Source organism: Melanostigma gelatinosum (genome assembly GCF_949748355.1).
Source record: "Melanostigma gelatinosum genome assembly, chromosome: 14".
NCBI lineage: Eukaryota > Metazoa > Chordata > Actinopteri > Perciformes > Zoarcidae > Melanostigma > Melanostigma gelatinosum.
Window position 1 is genome coordinate 11,314,545 of NC_136647.1, and position 19,319 is coordinate 11,333,863.

Consider the following 19,319-nt stretch of genomic DNA (forward strand, 5'->3'; position numbering starts at 1 on the left):
ACATTTACAGATTCTTAAAAAAGGAGGCATACAAAATGATACCTTTCTATATCTAACAGTCAATCTTTTCATGTGCTCCCCAATTCAATTCAAATGTCCCTTTGTTAAACAGCATTTTGTCCTCGTTTGTGAACAGCCAATCAGTGTTGCAAATGACCACGTTAGTGCTAGGCTAATGGAGCTACTCAATAGCTGCCACTTCAACAAGCGGACAGGAAGGATGCTGCTTTGTGTGGCTGATTTACCCACCTGCAGGCGCAAAGGCTTGAGCCCTGCAATAATGAAAGGAAATAATGAGATAGCATTGTAAAACTTGAATAAAGTGGAGGAGGGATCTTTGTCTCTTTTTCTACTTTTGTATAGGGATAAACAATGAATATGTATGCATGGCATTCCTGTGAGTGCTAAACTAAATTCCTGAGTGTGTGTGCGTTTCTACTGGCAGAAGGAAATGCAGAGGTGGAGGACTGTTTGCGCAAACGTAATGTGTAGGTTGTCAGAAAAGAAATCTCATTTCGTTCTATTGAGGGCAATTTAAAAGCCGTTTGTTCTTTCCAGTAATTCATGCTTCTGAAATGCTGGAGCAGTAAGGCAGTTAAAAGCACACACGGCAGAGCACTTCACCTCCGCCGTTGTCGAGGTCATGAACGGCAGCATAGTCGCTCAAACCTTATCGTGCAATAAAAGTGGTGATCCTCTGTTACTAATCCTGCACTGACAATCTGATGACATATCAAACAGTATTTCCCTATTGCGATCAATAAAATATCATCATAAAAAGGTGGAGATGAAACCCCCCCTTCCACAAGTACACAGGTTCAGCTCTCTGTTAGAATAAAGCTCTAACATTGTATGCAGAGTGCCGATATGGTGCTAAAACACAGGAGAGGTGAAAAGTTTAACACTTTCTGGCTTGGCAGACATAGCTACAACATGCTGAGGTGAGGAGACAGCTAATATAATCAGAAAGCCTGTCGGCCAAGTTCAGGCTTCACTTAGTGGTTGCAATTACAAAATCACACACACACACGCACACGCACACGCACACGCACACACACACACACACACAAAACTTTTCAATCCCAACTTCACTGCAACCTTCACTTTCATCCCAGTTCCCTGATAGTGAATGCAGCATAAACTGCCTGAGATCTTAGTGTGCCTGTGTGTGTGTGTGTGTGTGTGTGTACCAGCTCCTTCTGTGTGACCTCCTATATATATATATATATATATATATATATATATATATATATATATATATATATATATATATATATATATATATATATATATATTTACTGAGTAAATCTTTTTATTCCAAACAAATGAGACAAAGCTCTTAGCTTCAGTCTTAAAAAATCAGGGGTGTGTTGACTTTTCTTGAGTTTCAACTGTGTGTGTGTGTGTGTGTGTGTGTGTTTGTGTCTGAGACGTCACATCCCAAAACAAAGGAAGTGTTTCACAGTGAGGCGATGCCGTCTGCTGCTCAGTACATTTATTCCGCTGCTGGCGGTGTGGCCCTTCCCTCACTGTTACGTCTCCATCTGCCTTCTGTACTCCTTCGTATCCGAGTCCCCATCTCCCAGTACAACTGGCAACCAACAAACCCGCTGATCTCTCCAACCATGAAAAACTTTCGAGAAACAGAGGACTAGGAGGTAATCGCAAAATCTCCCATTCACTCAGTTGGCAGCGATTTCCTTTTTACAAAGCATGTAGCATGTGAAGCGCTGCAACACCCTCTCTGCTAAAATAGACCAGCAATACGTTGGTAGTAATAGGAGCCCACGCACCATCCATCTGACAGGAATACCTCTCCAGATAGATTGCGATGCTTGACAAAATACAAATACCTTACTCCACTTCAGCATGTTTCAATACCTTTTAGTTTATCCTGACAGATGTGTGCCAGTCGCTGTAAAAACGTTGGGCGGCTTGGCGTGTGTGCAACTAGTGGAAAAGAGGATCACACAAAGACTGTGATGGGTTCAGCACTCAGCTGTGTCTTTCTTCTACAAGGTGTGTGTGTATGTGTGTGTGGCGCCATGCATGTATCCGACTGAAATCAGGTAATTGTACAGGTCTTTTAGCAGCGCCCTAATCCATTGTCTGTGTCTCTGTGCATTGTAAGTGTGTATCCCGCTACCTTTACACGTCGCCCAAGGCAATCAGCATGACAGAAATTCATGACAGGAATTCATGGCCCTGGGCAAACGAGAGTATTTAAAATGCTGCTCAACTCGAGGGCAAGTTGAAGCAAACGCTTGTGAGCTTGCTTTGTTGTTAATTTACGAGGCTCAAGTACATTTTGACTGTCGGACTGCCGATTAACTAATTATTTCCACCAGTCACCGCGTTTGATCAATCACTTCACAGGACGTCAAACCAAACCAAACGGAAGGGCGAATCATACACGGCATATGTGATTGTGTCTCTGCGTGTGCCTTTGGGCAACACAGGAAGTGAAGGGCACATTCGTTACCCCCTCTCACCCATCTTAAAGAGATAAAAGTTACAAAAAAAAGGGTAATGTTTCCTCCTTACACTCAATAGCCATAAGGCACGACTGTGCTGCAGAAACACCTGAAGCGACCTGGCACATGAAACCATATGAAACTGACATCTGGGGCAGAGGATCCTCAGTCCTTTGAAGTTCTTGTGGTACACTTAATAACCGTGAGGTTTTTCACTGATGTCTACAAAGACAGCCGTATACGACCCTGGGGATAGCTTAAAGGGAGAAGGCTCGGGGACCCAGAAATGGTGGAGCCTCGAGGTGTATGTGTGCATCTGCAGCTGTGCAGACGAGTGTGTAGTCATACGCCTGTTTCAATGTGTAAACGCTCGCATGTCTCTGTGCGTGCCGAGTGCCGGATGAATGTCTGATGCAGGATTTTTTTTTGTGCTCATCACAGAACTCCAGCACGCCCATCACTCCAGCAAGTCTCCCCGTACCACCAATATAATATTTAACCAGAGGGATGAGTTTAATGTATCTCGGGATGGTTGCTGATTCCTGAGAGCAAACTGTGTCTAAGCACAGAGACGATAAACTAGCAACTGAAATCTCTGGTTTCTCCTTCCCACTTTTTTTCTGCACTCATTTCTCTCCTTAAAACAACATTTTATTTTGCCACAAAATGTTCGTTTCCACTTCGACTGTTTACTTTTAGATGCAAGGTTTTTATTTGTGTTTCAAAATGCAAATAATACAGCGGAGCTCACAACAGCTCCCCAGTGCCGTGCATTTTTAGATTACAATGCGAACAGAATAATGGTAATAAAGGATCACTTACATTTTTATGGTCATATGATTTAAATACAAATTAAAGATTAAGATCCATTCAAAATGATATGCCAGTAAAACAAAGATGGTAAGGATCATTTATGAAGGCCATAAAACAGAGCTGGAGATCGTATGTGAGCTTTCCAACTGTTTCATTTTGTATAGAGAAAGACATTAGATGAAAAAATTAACTCCTTAAACTGAATGAAAAAAAAGTAACAGATAAACTGAAGATGAGAAAATCCAATGCCGATAATGTTGGATGTATTTCATATAAAAATGTAAATCAGAACATTTCAGTGGCAAAATAAATGATCTGGCTTTTTGTTGACTCTTGAGATTAGGGTGTTTGGTCACGCTTGCGCGTTTACACATCGAGCGTCGGCTGTCAAGCACAGGGAGAAGCAGAATCAAAGATGATTAACATGATGAAAAATCTCTTCAGTCGCAGTCGCTTTGCTGCTTGCTCTTGCCTCTGCTTGCATTTTCTTGCATTTTCTTGCTTCAATTTGCCAGATATTTCACATATATCTTGCCAGATATATCACATATAGCCGAAGCAAAGCCGAAGAGAAAATATATGGGAGGACGACTAACAGGCAGAGCCCAGCTCCCTGAGATTTGTGATGCGACTGGCTGGCCTGCACTAGCACACGGGCAGAACTCCTCCTCAACCCCTGCACCCAGATGGACAAAGCCAAGGACAGCTAAGGAAAGTAAAACCTGCAAAACACCTCCACAACAACCAAGCCTACAACTTCAAAACAGATTTGCTCCATTGTCGCAGGATCCTAAATCTCCATCTGATGACCTGGATAAGCAGCTATCTCCTCAAAGCGGGGTAAGAACTGAGAGTAAATGTGAGAAAAGGCCGCAGGCAAAGCTAGTGACTGGGCCTGAGACTCTGATTGTTGGTGACTATGCTGTAAAAGATGTCAGAAAACTGTGCAGCAAGAACACCAAAATACTCTGCTTTCCGAAAGATATGGTCTCTGACATGAGAGACAAATTCCTGGACATCGTGGCTGACTATCCCACAGCGAAAAACATCATCGTGCATACAGGAAGCTGTGATATTGTGAAACAACAGTCTAAAGTTCTGAAGCGAGACTTTATTGATCTGTTAAACACGGTCAGCTCTGTCAAGGCTGAGGTGTTTATCAGTGGCCCTCTTCCACCAGTCAGAGGAGGAGATGAAGGATTCAGCAGGCTGTTTGCACTGAACAGATGGCTGTCAACTGCATGTGCTGACCATTCAGTACATTTTATCAACAATTTCTACCTTTTCTGGGAGCGCAGACATCTTTTTGCAGCGCATGGAATTTGCCTGAACAAGTCAGGGGTAAAACTGTTTACCTCGAACCTGTTTTTCTCCCTGCGTCACCCGTCTGTCCCTACTGCCAAGGACAAGATACAAGAGGAGTCTAAACAAGATATAACCACACAGCATCGCCATGGAGACCTTACGGGAAGGATGCCCCCGCCTAACGACAGCCAAAAGGAGGAGTCTCCAACCTCATCATCAGGGACCGCCTTCGCCTCCGATCTCCCACTTTCCCCACTCTTCCTAGATGCGGTCTTTACCTCCCTCCCCAGCTATTTTGGGTCCATACTTTGGATCGCAATCCTCTCTCACACTCTCTCAATCCTCCCCCCACCTGGAGTTCACTGACCACATGGAAAAGCTGGTCATTGCTGGAACCAAACACACACCTCTTCACACTCCCCGACGGCTCTACAACCGTCCTCTGTCTCCTCTACCTGATGGAGGAAATAATTGATATCTTCTGGGTCCAGACTACAAGGCTAATGACACCAATGACTCTCTCCAGGAAAGGTCGGGGCCCTGTATGCAGCTAGCCGTTTCAATTCCTGTCTTGCAAGTTTATAGAAAAAGAAAAGTGAGGCTGCGAAGAAACAATAGTAAACATGCTAACTTATCAAACTTAACATACATTCCTCGTCAGCCTGTCCAAATAAATTGGGCAAAGAAAGTTTTAACCACATTAAACTTAGCTTTATTAAAAGTCAGGTCTCTGTCAGGAAAAACATTTTTAATCAATGATTTTATTGTTAGGCACAAACTGGACATTTTGTTTTTAACTGAAACTTGGTTAAATCAAGATAACAGTGCAGCTGTTCTTATTGAATCAACACCTCACAACTTCAGTTTCATGAGTGAAACAAGAGCACATAAGAAAGGAGGTGGAGTTGCTGTTTTATTTAATGATTCTCTTCAATGCAAGCAGATGTCCTTTGGTCATTTTAGTTCTTTTGAATATGTGGCTCTGAATTCCACTCAAGCTTTATTCCTAAACATTTACAGACCGCCTAAATACTGTGCGACCTTCTTTGATGAGTTTACTGAACTGCTGTCTGTAATCTGTATTGATTTTGACTGTGTTGTTATTGTTGGTGACTTTAATATCCATGTTGATAATCCCCAGGACAGTCAAGACAGTGTTTTGATGCTTTTAATGGTTTTATGTGAAGCACTTTGAATTACCTTGTTGTTGAAATGTGCTATACAAATAAACTTTCCTTGCCTTGCCTTGCCTTCAACAAGTCTCACACTCTCATCTCAGCGCTCTAATTAGATGCAGATCATCGCAAGCGACATGCACAACTGCGGAATTTGCCGTAATCCTACAACAGAGAGAGATCCATCAGCACCAACGCTGACAGACAAACACGGCAGACGGGCACAGACAGCAGGAAAAGACAGCGAGGGTGTGATAGTAAAGCCCAACGCTGATGCCTGACACAGAGTCGATGTTCGGCACAATAAACCGCAGCATATTTTGAGATTAAACTCGGCGAGACGGGAGGGCAAAATATTTAGACTGTACCTCCAGCGGAAAAGAGGACATTGATAGGCCGTGAGACAGACAAAAATAACACTAAAGAAAAAATATATAATAAACATGGGGGCTTAGCATGCAGAGTAAAACACTGAATAAAACGCATCCAACAAGATCTAACACTGACAGTGTGTGAGAAGGGAGAGATGGAGAAGATAAAGATAGGAGTTTGGTCCTCGGAGAAGTGAGTGACAGTACATTCCTGAATGCAGACAGATAAAGAAAAATCCTCTCCTAAAGCCAGGCGACGTGTTTGTGTGTATGTGTGTGTGTGTGCCGCATGCTTATGTTTACCTTCTGCCCAGATCTGTAAAACTTTGCTGGACAGGTTGACAACAAAAAAGGGATTAACCTCAATTTGTGGCCAGGGTGACAGTCAGGTTTAAGCCTGTAATTGATTGTTTTTTTCAGCTTCCTTCACTTCACCTTACAAAGCAGCTGAGATGTATGAATGAAGAGGATTAGAAAAAGTTATAGCACAATGAGTTTAAACGTTGGGAAAGAACAATGACAGCTTTTTCAATTCCAAAAATTCCAAGAAGTCCTGCCATCTAAACCGGATTTTCTCATTTACATTCAGTGTGTCCATGGACGACGTTAAACTTCTTATCCAAGACATAATCAGAATCTGTCATTCTACGATCGAGTTAAAGAGTTTAAAAGTCATTATGGAAGCAATTTAAAATTGACTGCTGAATGCTTATAAATAATTTGTAGCGCTTATCATTCAACGGAGAAGAGGGAAACACAAGGACTTTTGGAAAGATGGAAAAAAAAGGTCACAGTGCACAAACAAAACTGATGATAAAGAACCGGTGCCCTTGCAGTGTAGTCTAATGTGATGATTAGTCTTCTAACCCCAACAAGGGGAATGTCAAACACACAGTTTTCTGTCATATTCAAGAGATATTTGGGAAGATGAAAGCTGTGCAATGTGTATTGTGTTCAGTGAAACATGGATATAGAGGCTGCAGGTGATGTTTTAAGGGGACATATTGTACGTCTAGATAAAGCAGCGGTATGTCAGGGTTGCTATTGTGCAAGAGGGGCGAGGATGGGATGAAAGGATTCTATCGAAACAATCAACCTAGTTTGCAGTGGGAGGAGAAACGTACTGAAAAAAGACCGGATGAGCAGAGAGACTGGGACTAAATATGCTGGTCGTATTCAGCCTTCTCAGAAAAGATCTTTCTGTATTGAAGTGTAACTAAATGAAAATGACAAATTTCTACATAGCTGGGTGCCGTCAGATACAACATGCAATTCACCCACTTATGATTTTTCAAATTTCTACAAAGTAATTTGTGTTTCGAGATGCTCCATTATAACTGTCAACGGAACATCCAATGGCCAAAGAGAAGCCTGGGAAAGAAGCCATTGTGCAGCCCATTTCAGTTAACTATAGTGATCCCAGCGGGTGTTAACCTGTGACAGAAGGTTCTTCCTGACACTCTTCCCCTGTAGATGAGCCTGTAATAGGGCCACATAATTACCAGTGGCTGCCTCGGAGCTCTGCCCAGCTCAGACGCCCAGGGCTCTCATTACCCACAATGCTGCCTGGGCTCTGAAATATCAAACAACTCTTTGTGCTGGAGGCCCCACTGGCGCTTAGCCTACGGCTACCCCTCTGTGCTCTGCTGTGCATGCATGTGTGGGATTATTTGCGTGAGTGTCTACCAATGCACATCTGGATTGGTGTACCTGCTTCCGTGAATGTAATGTTTCACATTATGCTCACTTCCTGTAAAATACAGGCTTGTAGACACGGAGGAGTTGATTCGGGGGATTTATGGGGAGGAAGAAAACTGAGAAGGATACTTTGCACTTTGTTGTACGTCCTGCTGTGCTGCCTTTTAGCGGTATGTTAACAGGGTTTTATCTGGAATCTGTACCACCAACCCTCTTGCAAGGGAAGGATGCCCAAAAGGATCCCGTAAACGTATGGATTGATCATAAACTCATGGACGTCAATTACAGAGTTCCCTTTTAAATGCCACAGGCCTCTTTTATTTAAGCTAAGAGCATAGAAAAAGAAAGAAAAGAAGCTTTCATAAGCATGGACAATCAACCAGCCAATGTTTCTTTTTTAATGTGCATAAAGGAACTGTTACTCGTCTACACATTAGCACTTTCTCCTAAGTGCAGAAGCACCACAATGTGAAAAAAAGAGTGCAGGGCTATATTACAAAACCATTAGTTTGTGTTTTTATCCCCAAATTGTGCAATACATGGTGTTCTTCTTGTGTAATGTGGATGTCATTTTTGGATGTTGGTGATTAAGGCATACGGTAGTTTGAGAAGTATTGTGATTTTCCCTTCAAAGTCCATTCAATTGAAATACCTCAATGATATGAGGTTCACAGGGCTCTTTGTTGAACCTTTACATCTGATCATAACGGAAGTAAATTAACAGGCTGAACAAACTTGTTCAACTTGTTCCAAGTGCATTCTGTACATAAACACGTGCCACTATAAAACAAGCGCACCTCTTCTTTTTACTGTACATTTAAGGGAGCACTGCTCAAAGAAATGGGTGGTGTATGTTTAAATTCGTCATTTTTTACACATAGAAGTTGGCACACATACAATAAGGTTGTGGTGGAGTTGAAAAAATGTAGGGTGAGCGCCACTGAATTCAATCAAAAATAAGACACCCATAATCCTCTGTGATCCGACTGCTTTAACAAAAAATTATAATGTGGACTTGGATTTGTGGTGCCATAAAGGTTTTATGAAATAATTAATTGTGGGTACTCTAAATCAGGAAGTTAATGATGGTCATAATGCATCTCAAATTTGTCGTAACAGGATTTTACACATAAAAATGAAAGTATGTTGTTCAAACTGAAAGTGCTCTTTGCTTCATGTACGAGAGTTGCTCTAACCCTCTGGAGGCAGACCGTTGAAATATTGACACAAGCCTAGTTTAGACTGAACAACTCAGTGCTTCTTCAATTTGATCGACAGTATGTATTTGGTAGCTTGTATTCTCAATACATGTTGGTTAAGATTGTCTCTATGCTGACAAAAACGCCCTGAGAAATCAGCCTTGGTTGGAGATAGAATATACTGTAATACAGCTCGACATATCCCGCACTCACAAATTACACAGGCGGTCGCATTAAATCACAAAACTGTGAAAGTGATGTGCGCCAATCTCGGCACCTCCAAAATGACTTTGCTATCTTTGATGAACCTGTGAGCCTCATCAGGCCATCAGCAAGTTAACACGATGTAGCATCACTTGTAGCGTATACGGTTACAGACAAAGGCCTCTGTCGGCCCACGCACATTTGTCAGAGATTGATATTCTGACCCACAGCTGCAAGGCTGCTTTGAATAGCAGATCAGTTTATAGGCAAATCCAGAATGAAATGAAGTCAGAGCAAATATAAGTCGCTTTCAAAAGATTTACAAAATGAAACTCCTTATGAGCTGAAATATCATGCAAGTGTCATTCTCTGAACCCTGACAACTAAACTCGGAGAGAAAAGGAGAGATACAGATTCACCCAAAAAGACGAGTCTTAAGGTTAGAGAGACCATAGCCAATACGTGACGGGTTTGATCTTCACCTGAGCCAATTTGTGTCCATCAACATTTTGCTGAAATGTCATTTAGTAAAACATTCAGGACCTTTCTGCTCATACAACGAAAAGCCTCTGGGCAGAGAGAAAAGTGGCTAAAATAGAAATGCAAATATAAAGATAAAAAGGTGAAATCTTACCGTTATCCTCAACGGAGAAATGGAAGAGATCAGAAGTAGCGTTTTCTTCCTTCCGTAACACATAGCAGATGTTCAGGTCATCAACATTGGCTGGAACGGGAAAGTAACGAGGCGTTAGGAGTGACACAACGGGTATAAAACAATATTAGGGATGCAAGAAGCACCAAAAAATAAAAAATGTATGCAAATATATTAAAATCAATCAAACCAACAAAAGGAAAAACAACAAAGAATCTAAATGACAAGCAAACAACCACAAATGTTTTGATGAAATTAATAACATGCAAATGAAGGCCAGTGTCGTGTTAATGATGATGACGAAAAGTTGAACCTCACTCCAATAAACACAAGGTGATGGTTAAATTATAAATTGTATATCGAAGAGATTTGCCACCGTCAAGATGAAAAACATATATTCATGAAACAATTAGCATTTTAAGATAAACTAAATGAGAAGTTTCACGCTGGCTACACAGAAATAGCCTCAAACACACTTTGAAGATGTATTACGGCTCTCTGGCTTGTTCAAACACTCTCTGTCGAATAATTGTTCAAAGATGGAAGCTGTCCTGCTTCAACACCATATCAGCTACAGTAACAGCAGGTCTCTAGTATCACACGGATTCTGTTCCTTATCAGCACTCAGCATGAACAATTTTCTACCAGAGCACGCGTTCCGAAAGTCATGCATCCGTAATCCAGGACGATAAGGCCGCAACCTTAAATCCGAGACAGCTCGAGCTAAAACCAACGAGAAACGTTTAAATCCTGAACCTGCCCGCTCTCTGAGTCAACAGCCCCGAAAAACCAGGTGACAACGGATCATTTAATGACAGACGCGGGTGAGAATGTAAAAAGCAGGATTGCGGTGGATTATTAGAGTACACTATTACAGGGTTTCTGTCTGCCCTTTTTTTTCTCTCCAGAAACGTCTATTACAGGCGCAGAAAAATCATCAACACTGTGAAAGGGCTTGGCCTCTGCGAACCATGTCCTTCAATAATAGATGTCAGTTGAAGGAGGTTCATAAAAGTATAAACCCTTGACTCCTGGCTGGTGTGCCTCTGAAACCCTCTTAGGTGACTTCCTGTCATTGCTGCCTCTGCTAACATGAAGACACGGACAAAAAGAACAGACAACCATCTTGCATTTGTGCATTATATACACTAGTGTTCCTTTTTTTCACATTAGCGAGTATCGATCTGATCGCACGGGGAGAGGCGGCAGGAAAAATGGTCTTCTCTGGAGTGTCGTGACACAGACCTGAACCCGAGGACCTTGCAAACGTAAAGTCAACACTGTGAACCGGGGGGCACGTTGTTCATCAAATATTTAAAAAGAATGCCTCATGGGATGTGCCCTGGAAATAGGAAGAGTAAATAAAAAGCGAGGGATTGTCTCTTTCACCTGACTGATTCCTCTGACGAGCCGGTTTGCTCTCTCTCACTCACTCTCTCACGGCCCTTGCCTCATTCTTTATTTCTCTCATGCCACTTACACCTCCCCCTTTCCTCCTGCCTCCTTTGCACTCTCTTCCATTTTACTTGCTCTTTCTGCCCCCTCTTCTGCCCCCTTGCCTCTCTTTTCTCACCGCACTCTTGTCTCATCTGTGCCCTCTCTTTTGCCAAAGACCACAGGCACACAGTGGCTGTCTGAAGTGTCCGTCTCCTGTCGACTGACGAGCGCTTGTTCACTCTGTTTTTTTGTCTGTGCTTATGCCAAGCTGTGGCAGAAGCAGGTGGATTTTCTTAGTTTGTATAATTGCCTCAGCGTGAGATGAAACACTGCATTGATTGCGTCGCTTTAAACCTCAATCAACAGCATTGTTGCCTTGATTCGGTGTGTCTTATCAATACACAGACATGCAGGAATGGACAAATTCAATTCAGGCGGCATATCTCGCTCTGTATGGAAATGTGTTACGTCGAGAGTTTTTAGGTTTCTATATAAATATTAAAGATGCAGAAATTGCTATAAATCATTTCAAATCTGTGCTGACTGACCAGGTCAAACCACGGCAACAGTCGACTCAAATGCCGTCCTTTCACTAAAAGATCTGCTTTGACCTTTTTCACTTGATCCTCTACTTCTGTCTTGCTTCATTTAACAAACCACGGTAGAGAACATCAGATGCGAACGTCTCCCCGGAGATGCAGGAAAAATAAATTATTCATCTCGAACCGTCGACAAGACATTTGTGCCAAACATCAGCCTCCAACTTTGGTCTGCTAATTATGATTTGATGAGGAAGTCAGATCTAAATCAGGCCCACAAATGAACTATTGAAATTCCCAAGCCTGCACTTGTCACACATATGAATAATTATTACTCCATAAATAAAAATCTTGTGAAACAGTCATCAAAACTTAGTTTCGCAGGGATTTTTTTACTTAAACATTTGACTCTGAATAAAAGTATTATGGAATATAATTATAGGAAGAAAAAAAATGTTTAAAACCGCTTTCCATTTGCCAAATAAGCACAGTAATGATATTCAGCAATGTTTAAAGATGTTTGAGTGGGGAAAGGCTTTTTTTTCATGTTAGAGTGACATTACTGTAGTTTAGCTTAGTAATAATGTAATGTAATAATGTACTAATTATTTTAGCAGTATATTAGAGAGTGGGATGACCATTAAGGTAATTTTGTTTACCAGAACTGATAATTACATTATTAAATCCCCTTTTTTTCTGTCCAACATCACTCAACCACTGAACAGTACTTAAAAAAAACCCATTGTCATTTGATTATGTTATCCACATGCAATATTGGTGCAAAGGTCATGCATTATAATACTGGTGGGCGTTTGTTTACCTTGACTAAATGTGTTGATGGAGTTGTTCCCTTGTGCCAGGTTAACGATGTAACCGCGTTTGGGCTGCGTGGTGATGTGGAAGACCAGGGAGGCCGGGGTGCTGTCTCTGTCCTCTGCTCTCAGCGCTTTGGAGCTGATGGGGAACCCCAGGTGACCCGTGGCCAGGATCTTCAAAGCAGGGGCGCCTTTATTCACCACGATCTGCGGGACGCCGTTGTCATTCGCCACGATGGTGATCCTCATGGTTTGAGGGCGCCGAGTCTCGAACACAGTATCGGGGAATACGTAAAAGTCAGTGTGTGTGCCATCGGTGACTGTAAAGGAGAAGGAGTCCGCTGATGATTCAGTTCCGTCGTGTTTGTAGCTGATGAGGTTTTCATTGAGGTCTTGTTTGGTGAAGCTGGTGACGGGCGTGGACTTGTTGTAAAGGAGTTTTCCGTGAACGGGCAGCTGGCTGACTGAGAATTTTAGCAGCTTCTCAGCTGTGTCCTGGTCCTCTGCAGTGAGCTCAAATGGCGTAATCAGCTTACTCTGCCCTTCTGTGACAACCAAACTATTTACAGTAACAACAGGTTTCTTATTATCAACATCCACAATGGAGACTCTGAAGGTTCTGAAAATAGGATTGTAGCCGTCAGTGACTTCGAACTCAAAACTGTCCATTTTTACCTCAGCGTCTGACGTGTGGACGTAGTAAATCTTGCTGCCAGCCAGCTGGAGCTGAGTAAAAGCCACAATGGGCATCCCAGGAGTATCTGTGCACTCCAAGTGGCCTCTGACAGGGGCCCTTGTGACAGTGAATATTAAATTCTCATCAGGGCTGTTGAGGTCAGTAGTGCTGAGGAGATCTGTGGTCAAAGTCACTCTGCCACCTTCTCTCAGAGACACACCTTTACTGACCACATCGGGGAACACCATGTCAATACTGCCCACAGTGATGTAGAAGTAACGATCAATTAGTGGGTTCATTCCATCGGTGACATCAAATTTAACCAAGTCCCGGATGCCCTCCTGACCGTTGTGTGTGTAAAGAATAAGCCCTGCGTCGATGTCAGCTTGTGTGAAATTCATACCTAGCGTGATGTTCTCCAGAGACCCGGATGGGGTTTTCCTCTGCAGGAGACCCTGACCAGGCCCGAACCGGGTGACATATGTGAGCGTACTGTCATCTGAATCTAAATCTGTCGCTTTGAGCACTTTGTTGTGGATCTCTTTGGTCTCCCCAATTTCCACCTCCAGGCCGTCGTTGATGAGCATTCTGGGGGTCTCGTCATCAACAGCGATGATCATAACCATGGCTGTTTTCTGCACAGAGAACTTTCCATCAGTCAGAGTGACATCAAAGCTGTCCTCTGTTGTCTCTGAGTCATCGTGCTCATAAATAATACTTGACGCCTCCCTAATCTGCTCTAAAGTGAAATTAGTCACCAAAACTGAGCCCGTGGACAGCTGGTTTAAAATGGCACCATGTTTGGGAGGTTTGGAAATGATGAACATCAGCTCCTCTGGCGGAACATCGGCGTCGGCCCCGTTCAGAATTGGAGTGTCGATGACGATGTTCATTCCCTCCAGCACGACTATCTCCCTCAGATAAATCTCAGGCTTTTCATCATTTGATGGGATGATAACAATAGGGAAGAAATGGTTCTCTGAGAAATTGATCCCATCAGAGCACCTAAATGTGAACCTGTCTTCCACTGGCTCAACCCCTTTGTGAATGCTCTGCACATAGTAGATATTCCTCTCCCTGATGTCTCTGATGGTAAAAGCACTGATAGCTGTTCCTGACCTGGACTTTTCTGAGCCTGGGGCGGGTGATATATTTTCCACATAGCCGGCAGCGGGCTGGACAAAGATGGTGCAAAGGATATCATCCGTTGGAGTGTCATTGTCATCAGCGTTTAAGTGCTGAGGGCCAATGGCGTATTTCTCCCCTTCAATGACACTGAATTGAATCCCAACTCCGACCTCAGGGGCCTGGCTGTCAACAGGAAGGATAGTGACTCGAACATGGACCCCGTTGACCTTATTTCCACCCACTGTCCAATCATCGGACATGTCTGTGAGAGTCAAATTGAAGCCATCCTGCTCAGAGGCGAGACCTATCTCCCCACCGGTGTGTGCATACACAACGACACCATTAATAATATCAGCCTGTGTGAAACGTGTGGCAGGCACTCCTTTAAGCAATATTTCACCCATTACTGGAGGATCTTCTACTATAAAGGTGAGCAGGAGGTCATCTGTGTCATCGTCATGGCCTTGAATGACATTAGTTGTGATTTCTGATGCTCCGTTTTCCAGCACATCCATATGAGAGCCGATTGTTCCCGGAGGCAGATTGACGGTTGGAGTTTCATCATCGACAGGCTTTACATTAACTTTGACCGTCACGGTTACAACGTGAATCCCATCGCTGACATCCAGCAGAAATTCATCGCTCATCGTCTCCTCCCCACCATGACTGTATGATGTCTTCCCTTCCGAGACATCCTCCAGTCTGAAAACCCCTTTTTTCTCTAGATCAGTGAATGCAACTTGGACCTGGCCATATTTAGCGGGCTGGCTTAGAGTAAAGGTAATCTGTTTGCTCTCTGTGTCGAGGTCTGTGGCGTCTAGCTCCGCGATACTGATGATGTGCATTCCACGTTCGGACACAGTAAAGCCTGTGTTTGTAATCTGAGGGGGTTTGTTGTTGACAGGCTGGAGGTAAATAGTGAAAGCTCCTTCCACGCTGTTCCCAGCCGTGTCTTCAACAGTGTAACGAAACTGCACGACGTGGGCTGTAATTCCGAGCTCAACATCTGGGGGGCCGTACGAGATCTTATGGTGGTTAATTTGAGCTTGTGTGAACTCCGTGACTTCAGTGTCGGGGCTGTCTGTCAGAATCAAAGAGCCAAACACAACTGGGTTGTTTTCATCGATATCCATTGGGGGCTGGATAACTGTGTATTTGAGGTCACGGTCCTCAGAGTCCAAATCGGTGTAGCGCAGAACTTCTTTGCTGAAGTGAGTGAGCGTGAACTCCTGAACCGTCATCTGCAGGGTGGTGCCAGGGAACAGCTCAGGGGGTATGTCATCTATGGGTAAAACCCGAATAATAAATGCACTCTCTCCTGACTCATTAGGGGGGTCGTTGTCATCCTGAACTGTGAACACAAACTGATCCATGATGGTATCTGTGCTGTGAGGGCCCGTGTGCTTGTAAAACAGCTTTCCATCCGTGATATCTTTCTGAAGCCACGCCGTCACCTCCTTCTCATACACTTCATCCTCAGCATTGAATTTCCAAGAGGAGGGGTCCTCTGGGGCGTCTGACTGCCTTAAGAGCACTGTGCCAATGGTAGAAAAGGGAGTGACAATGGTGAATTTAATAGTTGAGTCCTCAGAGTCAATGTCGGCAGCGCTAAGCATGAGGGGAGACATAGGCATCATCTGGTTTTTGAATAGCACCAGGCCGGTGTTGGCATTTATAATCGGTGGCTCGTCATCAGTGGGAACGATTGTGATGGGAAACAAGAATTCTACCTCGTTTTTTCCATCCGACATCTTGAAGACAATGTTGTCGCTGTACGTGTCGCTGCCATCGTGCTGGTACACGACGAGCCCTGTTGTTAGGTCAGCGGGTGTGAAGAGTTTCCTGTGAGAGCCCAGCACCATGAGGTCCCCGTGGCGCAGCCCATCCACCACTGTGATGGTGACTGTGTCCAGGTTATCTTCATCGCTGATCTCCAAGTTGTGGGCGCTGAAGAGAGGCCGAGACTGCCCCTCGTACAGCAGCTGACCCGTGTTACGCGTCACAATGGGGGCCAAAGAGTTCATCGGCTTCACGACTATCATAAAAGCAAAGGGGTCGGAGACGGCCCCGTCTGTGTCGACCACCTCGAACTCAAGCTGGAAAATCCTCTCAGTGTCTGAGTCCAGGGAGGGGGGCTTGTAAGCAATTTTCAGATCACGCAAGTCTCTCTGGTAGAAGGACGTGATAGGCAGGTTTCTGTCATCGGTGCTTACTATGTAGCCCTCCTCATAAGATAAGGGAGAGGTGATGTTGAAAATAAGCTCATCTGGGTCTGACTCAGCATCTTCAGCAGCGATCATATCAGGCGTGAGGGCGGTCATGACGAACTGGCTGATCTCCATCATCATCATGGACACAAAGCTGGGTTTGGGGGGAGTGTTTTCTTTCCCCCCTTTGATGCGAATCGTAAGATGGAAATACTCCTGTTTCACTAGGTTGCCTTCCTTATCATGCAGCTCCACAACCATGGGAACGTAGTCCCTATTGGGAGACTTGCGGTCAAACGTGTGCTCATAGCGGATGTCAGCTTGCATGAATTCATCACAGTCCATCATTTTGGAAAGTTTCCCCCCGTCAATGAGTCTTCCATATCTGGGCAGTGGGCTGCCACTAGTCAGGGATGTGACCTCACATTTATGAGAGTCTCTGTCATAAGTAAACTCTAAACTCTTCTTACCAATGGGGTTACTGGTCGCTTTGAGATTATCAACAGTGAGAGGCATGTTTTTGGTGAGTATATCTAGTTGAGTAAAAACTACTTCAACCTCCATCATAAACGGGATAATAACGGTTTCAGTTTGCGCATCATACCTGAGCTGCAGCCTCACTCTGTCTTCAGCCGGACTTCTGGACCCGTAGTGCACGTACGTCACATCATTGGGACCGAAATCACACGGAAACTTTTTGGGAGAGAGATGCCCCGGTCTCTGTGAGAGCGGATCATTGTCCAGGACGGTGATGCTGCACCGGTCTCCCGGCTGCGTCTGAATGACCAGATCGTTGACGGGATCGATGAAGAGCGATCTCCCGAAAGGCACACGTATGCCGCTGTTGGCCACCAATATCGCGTCTTCTGACAGTTCAGATCTCAGCGCGTAAAATAGTCCAGAGCTGTCGGGCTGCGCGAAAACAATACCTGTTAGTGAAAAACACAAGAGAAGTCCACGGAGCAACATAGCGACGGATGTGATCCAACCCACCCGAGAAAAAAAAAAAAACAGTCACTCTGCCGAGGTGCTGAAAAACGCTCCGGTCTTTTTTTTTTTTACTCAAAAAGGTAGAAATCCCCAAAGTGTTGGGAGTCAGCTGGATGCCTACACGGTGGTGACTCCCGTGCATCTAACCGTCCGGACCCTCGACATGCTCCGCGAGAATAGCGCGCAGGAGTTTTAACTTCACACACTTGAGAGCCTGTGATCAAGTGCTACCGCCCATCTCTGCGCGTATTGGAGGGTTTTTAGGGCTTGTTGCCTCAGCCCTGTCGCCAATGGGCAGTGCAGCTGACATTCACAGGGGGGGGGGGGGGGGTTCATCACACATTTACTTGAGTTTCTCCTGTCAGAGTCTCTAACGACATATAGACGTAGGGAACTTAAAACTTCTTGGTCATGATCATGTCACATGATCATGTCACCTGTGAACATTCAGACTGTCGGCGTGCAGATATGAAAGATGCTTTCCATGCTATGTCAGAAAGATAAAGTTCAACAACTCCACTAACTTTATTGTGTGACTGCTTTGACGATAGAGGAATATTTGACTCACTAAATAATCAAATAAATAGTTTTAATATCGCAAAAACTGATCATTTAATGTATTTATTGCACGATAAAACAGATAATGTATGCATTAGCAGGTTAGTCTGCTCCGATGTTCATTATTAATTGTTGTGATTATTATTTTTTTACATCTTCAGAAGATAAAGCTCAGGGGAATCCCAAACTGCTTATCTGTAAAGTTCCTTGATCCAGTGTGATCATGGATCATTGTAGCATGTCAGCTGTCTCTCCCTCTCCAAATATGTGTCTCTACTGTCAGAACCTACAGGCTATTGTTGTATTCCTTGAACTCTTGACAATCTTCAGTGCAACAAAAACATAATTTTGTCGCTAAAAACTTTACTGAAAAATGTAAAATTAGGTTTTAAAAAGCTTTAGGAGTAAAACGGACTATCGACTATATTTAAAATATTATGGGCTTTATTCCTTAAATAAAGGGACACTTCCATTAGTCTGGTCATTGTTGGCTTATTATTCCTCTCTAACGTTCCTCATTTACTCCAAACACACACTTTCTGCAGAACGCTTTTGTGTGAATAACTTGAAAGAAGTGAAAGACTGGCTCGTTTAGTTGTTATTCATGCTTGCAATTATCCATTTTTGTTTTGCTGGTTGTTAAATTGTGGGAAATAGCAGTTGATTGTGGGCCTCTGAAACTACCCTGAAGCAAGAAAAATACGCTGTAGGCTACACCTCTCACTGCAGTAGGCTGGAGAAAGAATGACCTTCTCCCTTTCATTGTAAACTGTGATACAACCAATCCATAATACTGCCATAAACAGCAGCATGTGACTAGAAAATCTATCCACCTAGACCTTAGTGGTCCTAGGGGTGATGTTAGAACATCTGTCAAGGCTACTGTAAGAGAATAGGGCTTTTGGATATAAACTATTCTCTGCCATTTCATTTGTTTTTTGCTGAATACTCTTTAATACTGTTTTAATTTGATGGTTACTATTTGTATAGAGAGCGATGTGCATAGGCTTTGGCAACAGTTGCAGTCAAATAAAAAGCATAGCTGCAGTTTGTGCAAAGATTTTTACGATACTGAGAA

General features: G+C 43.6%; 1 protein-coding gene across 1 annotated transcript in view; it reads right to left on the minus strand.

Moving 5' to 3' along the window:
- frem2a (FRAS1 related extracellular matrix 2a) overlaps positions 1–17,662 on the minus strand; it is a gene marked incomplete at both ends in the record, with an annotated part of 47,954 nt that extends 30,292 nt beyond the window's left edge. Inside the window, 2 exons of the mRNA XM_079283200.1 lie at positions 9,874–9,963; positions 12,688–17,662. Coding sequence (XP_079139326.1) covers positions 9,874–9,963; positions 12,688–17,662 — 5,065 coding nt within the window. The remainder of the gene's footprint in view (positions 1–9,873; positions 9,964–12,687) is intronic.
- Between the last annotated feature and the right edge of the window lie 1,657 nt (positions 17,663–19,319).